General features: G+C 41.9%; 2 protein-coding genes across 4 annotated transcripts in view; one reads left to right on the forward strand and one right to left on the reverse strand.

Moving 5' to 3' along the window:
- WIPF3 (WAS/WASL interacting protein family member 3) overlaps positions 1–8,265 on the forward strand; it is a 303,238-nt gene that overhangs the window by 76,690 nt on the left and 218,283 nt on the right. The window lies entirely within an intron of this gene.
- FKBP14 (FKBP prolyl isomerase 14) lies at positions 1,415–8,130 on the reverse strand. The gene is made up of 4 exons (XM_061464865.1): positions 7,721–8,130; positions 5,760–5,911; positions 2,953–3,080; positions 1,415–1,875 (listed from the first exon to the last, which is right to left on the reverse strand). Exons 1-4 carry the CDS (start codon positions 8,128–8,130, stop codon positions 1,717–1,719), a joined length of 849 nt encoding a protein of 282 aa, XP_061320849.1. The 3' UTR covers positions 1,415–1,716.

Consider the following 8,265-nt stretch of genomic DNA (forward strand, 5'->3'; position numbering starts at 1 on the left):
ATTTTCCAACACTGTTCTACTGTGAAAATCACTGCCATGGAACATTCAAGAAAACTAGACAGCATTGAGGAAAGACCTAAAGGTTACTGAAGACAAAATAGGTGGCCACAATTCCAAGTAGGCCGTAAGCCACAGAGTACCAGAAGGAAAAAAAAAAAACCACCACAAAAAAACCCACAAAACTCCAAACTACTGCATGCCTTGACACTTTTTTAATGCCAAAACAGACAATAACCTGTAAGATCCATATGCAGTCAAACTGTTTAATAAGGTAGTCTTCTAATACTTGCTTGCAACACTAGGTGGCAGGGAAAATACCTACCTCATTATACAGCATTTGAATGTAGAATCTCACTTGGCAATTCTTTACTGAGGGTGGTGAAACGCTGGCACAGGTTGCCCAGAGAAGCTGTGGCTGCCCCATCCCTGGAAGTGTTCAAGGCCAGGTTGAATGGGACTTTGAGCAACCTGGTGTAGTGGAGGGTTTTCAGAGACCCATGTATTGCTGGTGCCAAAATAGAGGCCAATTCCTTCCCTGAGATACCCTGCCCTCTCATTTAAGAGACCATAGGAAATTGCAAAATGATTCTTCCTCTCCAGAAACAGTTTAAACACATACAAATTGGAGTTGAAATCCTTATGGTCTCCTCCTTCACGAAAACACAGCACTAACATTTACCTCATGCCTCTGTTTTTTCTAAAAAAGTCACTTTATTATTTAAAATTCACATCATTTGTGTGCTACTTGTGCAAATACTGCAAAGGGCAATGACGAAACAAGTTCTGCAACTCAGGCAGTCACAAAGCAGGCAAGCCAATGAGAATTGTTCTTCAGGCCATACTGATCCTCCTGTCAGTATGCTCTTCCCCTTCTGGATATGGGAAAAACTTCAGACTTGTAACACTGTGCTCAAGATCTTCCTCGGAACTTGAAAGGGACTGGTATGACCTTTCTTCATGAATGCAAGCTCTGAGTTTCAAAACAAATGTAAAGGATATCACCTCTGCACTGCAGCATAATTTGCTATTTTCCAAATTACAGACATTTCCTAGAATCTTGCTGACATTAAAAGTGAAAGTCTGACATTTAACTCCTAGTTTGTTCACGTAGTTTAAAGAAAAATGCAGACAATTATTGGTTGCTAATACTTTACCCTTAGAGAGACTTTCAAGAGCAAAATCAGGACAGGGTAGTCATTCATCTCATTCAGCTCTGTATCAGTTTCTCAGCTGTATAAAGAGATGCTGATGCCTTTCTAGTGCATCTTTTTAAAATCTGCAGGAAAGAAAGCAAGGTCAGCACACTGCTTTTTAACCAGTGACACTCAAGAAGGAAGGGCAAGTAATTTAGCCACAGAGTAGAAGTCATACATAAAGGAGTCGCTGAAAATGAAATCACAGAAAGGCACTGAACTGGATTTTGATTTTCACAATGTTTGATAACAGGAAAGTTTGTTTCATTTCTGAAAAATAAGTTAATACAAAATTTAAAAAACACAGATGTGCAAGTCTTTTCTGCATAAAAGGAGGTACATTTCCATACTTCAAAATAGTTTAAAACATTTGTACATAATGAACAGAAATTCTTTTATATAAACAAAGAGTGTTTCTTTGCTGACAGCAGCTGTCAACTCCAAAACACAGAATTAAGTCGACAAGAGAACCAAACAGTCTGAGTCACTGCCATTTGTGTCAAAAAAATAATGCCACCCTTTTCTACAGCTCATCATGCTTGTATGTGAATTCCCTTGCAGATATAAACCCATCACTGTCTTCATCTTCTTTATCAAATATGTCTTCAACCAAAGCATCATGCTGGGTGTCATTGACCACTGCTCCATGCCTTTCAAATTCTTTCTTCAAGTAAATTTTCACCTATTAGACAAAAGGTGAGAGATAATGTTTTTAGGCTTACGAAAGAATTGATTATTACAGTGTAAAGGAGGGCCACTATGTCCAGGATTGTACTATTAGACAATAGATACCTTCCTTCCTATGCCGCTGCCAGAGCAATACTTGTCTGACTGGTTCTGCAGCCCTGATCAGTGATGGAAGACTCCAGTAATATAACTGACAGTAAAACTAGGGAAGCAGTTGCCATACCTTTATGATATCTGACTGAAACATGAGCCAGGAAAACCTGTCATCTGGTGTCTATACAGTAAAGTATAAATAGCTAGGCAGAAGTTATCAGCTACCAATTTGACCAGGCCCCCAAAGAGCTTTTTCACATCCTAGCACTTTAACAAACCAGTAGATGTAAACAGCCAGCCCAAATATATACAGAAATCTGTCCACAATCTCAGTGTTTGCTGCTGTCATGGGAACTACATTAATAAGGATTTATTTCTAGACATCTCAATTTTGAAGGACAAAGATTTGAGGTAGCTTTAAACAGACTAGTGGAATAGTTATTTACACTAAGCTAGTTACTAAAGGTAAGCTGATACTGAAAAATAAAGAAATCTATTGGTAAGGTGCAAGAAAATATGCGAGCTGAAGCCATGCAAGAAAGGCAAAGCATAGAAAGGAGCTTAACTGTTGAGCCAGGAGTTCAAGAGCATTCAGCAGGAGGGATACTAACATGAAAAGGCATAAAACAAAGTCAAAAAAAGCAGAGAACTGGAAAGCAGCAACATAGAAAAAGTTATCTTCAAGAAAGAACAAAGACCCACCCTTCCTCACATGACTGATGATCACCTGGCCAGCAATGACTTTTTGGGTGTCTTAACATTCGTGGTATCAGTTCAGTAGTTATGCTAACAAATAGTTACCTATATTGTGCATCACTCGATAAATAACTGCCTTAAGCGTTCTTAAATAGCAGAGTTGCTCTGTGCACAGTAGTAGCTAAAGATCTAACTTACCTTTAGATGCCTCCCTCAAGTTAAGCTTTCCTTATCCCACTATCCCATCCTGTTAGTTTTGCTCAAAGAAGGGTAACCCACTCACCTCTTGCTTGGACAGTTTCCAGTCATCATTAAGATCCATCTCTTGAAATGACTCATGAGATCGTGGTCCATTCCTAATTTCTAGAAGGTCAATGTTGAAAATCAGTGTACTCTCAGGTGGAATTTTTCCTGCCCAAAATGGTAAACATGAAGAAAAGTTAAAAACAATTACATATTCAGTGCCATACAAAAAGCCATATACCTCAGATAAATATTCCAGTAATCCTACTACTGTAAAAGCATCTTTCAATTGGAACTGAACAGGATAAGTAACTGCAATAGTGATAACTATTTCAGACCGTAGCCTGGATCCTGAGCAGCCCTTACAGTACACATACAACCTGAGATGCAACTAGGTTTGTTGGAGACGAGTACATGTTGATGTGAGCTCATATTCAACAGTCATCATCACGGGTTTATCAGACCAATGTTCTTGAAATTTTTTTTTCAAGGCCAGAGCCAGATAAAGTAGAAAACAGCGAAGGACATGTACAGCCAGCCAGCTGGCCACAACTGCAACTTACAGCCAACACTGATGGACAGGCAGCAAGAAGGGAGAGTCCAGTCCTCCTGACACACCATAAACCCATCAGTGTCCAAATTCTTCTCCACTGCCAACTTACACCTAGTACCTGCTAGTCTGGCACTGGAAAACTCTTCTTGCAGAGAAAGCCAGGACTGTCTGGACTGCTGCACAGGGCACTGAGCTATTTCCAAACACACAGCAAAACCTAAGTATGTGAATCTGCCCAAAGACATGTGTTGGCATCATGCCCTTTCTGAGGCAGCTGAAAGGACCAGTCATTTCCTAACAGCACCAACGACCAGCCCCCCCACGTCACGACCCCTCAAGGATTCCAGTTTATCAGGCATTGGCTTTTACACTGATGTGATATGCCTTCATGCCAATGGCTGAAGCTACTGTCAAAGACCTTTCTGCACAGCACTTTGCTCCTTATATAGGGAAAACTTGAATAGGACCAAATATATTTCTATATTGGCCAGCAACATCCCCCCAAAATATTCCTGTGCCTTCAGAAGGCAGGGGAAAAAAATAATCCACTTCTTATATTTTGGAGCTATGGTGTTAAACACACCCTGAACTGCAGCAGTAAACAGCCTTGTTTGTTTTCTGGGATTGAATAAATTTATGGGATGAATAAATGTGCAGAAACTTCTGGAAATACAGGGCACAGTGGCCTGCTTAGAGTTTGGAACACAGGTAATTTTTCTGAGTGCTATAGAAAAAGGCATCTGACTCATCATTCAAGTCAGACAGCAAACAAGGTGGGAGACTAGTGAAATTACGTGCATTCAGAGGAAAGCATGAAGAAAATGGAGTAATTTGGTCTTCAAGGGCATAACTTGAATATAGCAACATAATTATTTTCAAATACTTCAAAGTGTTCCCAAAGCAAGTAATTTCTCACAGCAGCAGCAGTGTTTACTTGTTCAACCTTCTTTCACTAGCACAGAGGTGAGGTTTGCAAGTCTCCGAAGAACTGTAGTGCTTTACATATTAATCAAGGCAATTAGCCTGTGATGACTGTGAATACTGTAGCATTTAGTATCTCTTTGTGGAAAGTTACAGTTGTGCCCTGCATACAATCAGCTGACCACCACAAGTGTTGTGTTCTCTACTAGAAACGTGATTATTTCCAATACTATCTCTTGAAACCAACTCTTCTAGAAAAAAATATGTTTAAAAGGATACTTTCAAGAAAGGAAGGTATGGCGTATACTGCATGTATGGAGTACTATGTAGCATGGAGTAATATGAACTATTACTTAGCCTATGTTCAGCCTAGTTGCCTGAAGATCCAGACACATAAACACTCCTCATTTCTAAAACAGACTCAGATTAATGGGAGAGGACAGCACCAGGAAGGATTGTATGTTCCAAGACATTTATCCTTTCTGCTGTGGAACCTTGTATTACCTTAAGTCATCGTGATAACTGTTGTCAGTTAATAACTGCTCCAAGAAAAGTTAATTAAAACAAACCCCATAAAGCAGAAAAAATAACCATTGCTCAGGCTGTCACTCATTTAACTGCAAATTCCAGATTTGGCTCTCCTATTGGAACAGGAATCTGGAAATGTTTGAAATTTGAAAGGAAAAACCCCAAACCCATCAGTAGTAGCTAGGTTGAGAAATCACTACAAAGAATGCTTTTCTCCGTTTGTACACCATTCAATACATTTCCAGTAGATGCCAACATGACCACCCATGTGCCTTACCTATCTTACTGTCCAAACTGAAAATACCTAAAAATGGGAAAGAATTAAGTGGCCCTGTATGAAGTAGTAAGAGGTGACTTTTCACTGTATCAGATAAGAACAGCAGCACCACAGGGAGCTTCTTATGGTTCTAAAAGACACCTATGAGCAAGAATGAGGCTTGTACATTCCCATTCATGAGGTAGTACCACAGAGATGCAACAGCCAAAAAGCCAACCATTACTTAAGCAACCACTTCCAGCTTGACTGTAAAAAGGGGAAAAAAAGGAAATAAAGCAAAGGAAAATAAAAAAAGGAGGGCACTGTTGAGCACTGCAGTAACAGGGAAGGTACTCAGAACATACTGCGCAGCAGCTACCATCAATTCCTGGTTTTTTTTTCCTGCATTCGTCATGTAACCACTTACGGGTTGCTTCTGCAGAAAATAAATCAGTGAGAAAAAGCACCTGACTCCATCAATTCTTATTCAAGGGAATCAGCCTGGAAAGCTTGCTAACCTCTTAGGCCAAGAATAACAGTAAAATACAGAGATTAAAAACAACTAAGGGAAGGACTTCAGGTGTTTTACCTTTCCCTTCTTTCCCATAAGCAAGGGCTGGTGGAATAGTTAGCTTCCGCTTCTCTCCCACACACATGTCCTTCAAACCTTTGTCCCAGCCTTTGATAGCTTCTCTTATGCCAAGTGTAAACCACATAGGTTGACCATTGTTATGCTTGTGACTGGAAAAGAACAGAATAAAACACTTAGTCTTTAGACAGCAAGTTCCATAAAAGGTATGTGGAGCACATGGAATATGCTCAGAGCATTGATACATAATGAAAAACACATCACTATTTGGGACCTTGGCATTTCTTATAGGAAAAACACAGACTTTTAAAGTCTTTAAACCTACAGCTTGCATGACAAGGTTGCTTAAGAAGCAGGAAGAAATAAAACAATATCTACATGCTATTTTTATGACAACACTAAGCAACCCGAATACCCACCTTCACTTCCCTGATCACCTGTTTCCACTTTGATCATACTAGAAAGGCATTTCTACTTCAAAATCTACATTCAAGACCATGCGTATTTGGTAAATTGCAAATCAAAACCCAGTTTGGTCATGATTACAATATACCTTATAAAATGCTGGAAGAATTGGCCACATCTCTTCCAAAAAAGTCATTGGGAAATAAAAAACAGCTACATGACAGATTGTCTAGAAAAATAGAAACAAATGCATGCAAGACATTCAAGTTTAAAAAAGACAGACAAGGCCCTATCCCAGTTTAACCAGATGGTACACCAGGACCACTATCACTCTACCGACAGTTTTAAAAACTCCATTTGCTAGTTATGTAGGAAAGGTACTTAACAAGAAAACAGCACTTACAGAAGTTAGTCAGCAGCAAAAACTTAAAAGAGTGCCACTATAGCTCCTTTTAGAGAGGCAGGTTAACTACAAGAGAAAATTAGTGAGATTTTAGTTTAATGGCCTGCAAGAGCCTAAACATGCAAAACACTGTCTTTTTCAATACGTTCCATATAAGTAGATTTCAGACATGGCCTACAGACACTTGAGCATTTTGCTGTCTCCCACTATTAACACTTCGTTGATGTTTTACAGGAAAAGCGCCATCAGCAAGCAGTTGTAGGCTTTTAGCACTCCCTCGACTTTCTGGTTTTTCCTCCTACTTGCATTACTGGGGCTCTGGTATGTTGATTTGTCTGGTCGGGGGCCGGTGAAGAATCCGCCGTTTCAGTAAATGAAAAGCTGTCATTGTGCTGCCAGTAGTGGACGTGTATATATATATATATATATATATATATATATATATACACACTTGTTTGGTTTTTTTTAAATTAGAAGCACGCTTCTCCCCTAGAAGTCTGCTTTAGAAACTAGGCAGAAATTCGTGCACGGAAGAAGACTTATTAAACTACCGATATCATATACCGAATCCTGTGTCTAAGTTCCAGCAGCGAATGCTTAATATCTCCCCCTTTTAACAAATGAAACATGGCTCTACTTTCTACAGACTAACCAGAAAACAAAAGCTAAACAAGGCCTCTTTTATAGCCTCGGCTTGGCAAAGGGGAAGGAGATAAGTTTTACTATTGGTGCTCTTCTTAAACAGCACTACGACCCAGTGATTCCTAAACTGCCAAAGCATAAAGGTAAACCAAACTTTCTCAGAACAGGTGGTGGTGGCAAGGGTCTCACTGACAAGTTTGTGCAGCGTTTTTTAAGCTATTTTAATTCAATAGCAAATAAACTCGAGGGCATGCCATGAACACACATCCACTGCTTTTGCTTCCTTGCACACAGGTAAACGCAAATTTTGGGAGGAAGATGTAACCGTATAAATAAAAATCCACCCGTCCTCAACAAAACACTCCTTACAGAGCTATGAGGGACGGACTGCTGTGAGGGGTGCGGATCCAGGCTGCCAGAAGAGATCACCTACATGAAAATAAAGGTATGTATCGAGAAGTATAGCGGTGTTTCCCCACTCTAAGGCGGGCCGCCGGGGCGAGCTACTTACGTGGAGTGAAACATGGAGCCATCCCTCTCCAAGTAGCCCTCGTAGTGAACCAGCATCATGTCCCCCCACTTGGTCCTCCTATGGCAGATGAACGGCTTCTGCAGCACCTCCACCTTCACGTCAGCCGCGGGGATCAGCGCCGCGGCCGCGCAGCCCAGCGCCGCGCCCAGCAGTACGGCCCGCAGCAGCGCCGCCATCGCCGCTCCACAGCCAGGGCCCACCTCAGCGCCGCGGGGCCGCCATCCTGCACCCCTCCCCTGGGAGGCAGCGACCAGGGCGGGTGCGCGACCCCTCTCGCCCGTCCCGCAGACGTGGCAGCGGGCAGCCCCTGGCTTCCGACGGCCCAGAACCCGGGGTGAACCCTCTGATTGGCTCGCCTGAGAGCGAGCCCGGCAGAAGCAGCTGTCCATTGGGGGACGCCCCTGTTCGTCCCTCAGCTTGTCCAATCAGCGACAGCGCGCCGTGGGAGCGTGCGGGCCTCGGGGCTCCAGGAAGCGAACGCTAGAGAGCGGGGGAGCCCGGCGCACAGCTCACACAAAAGAGCC

Source organism: Pezoporus flaviventris, unplaced genomic scaffold (genome assembly GCF_033815535.1).
Source record: "Pezoporus flaviventris isolate CSIRO_AGI_PZ_B2104156 unplaced genomic scaffold, CSIRO_AGI_Pfla_v1 ptg000037l, whole genome shotgun sequence".
NCBI classification, from domain to species: domain Eukaryota; kingdom Metazoa; phylum Chordata; class Aves; order Psittaciformes; family Psittacidae; genus Pezoporus; species Pezoporus flaviventris.

Excerpts from the sequence above, each read along its gene's own strand:
- FKBP14 (XM_061464865.1), bottom strand. The coding sequence starts at position 8,130 with ATGGACAGCTGCTTCTGCCGGGCTCGCTCTCAGGCGAGCCAATCAGAG. Across the intron at positions 3,081-5,759 it reads TTATGGGAAAGAAGGGAAAG|GAAAAATTCCACCTGAGAGT; the intron begins GTAAAACACCTG and ends CATTTTGGGCAG. Across the intron at positions 1,876-2,952 it reads GGAAACTGTCCAAGCAAGAG|GTGAAAATTTACTTGAAGAA; the intron begins GTGAGTGGGTTA and ends TTTGTCTAATAG.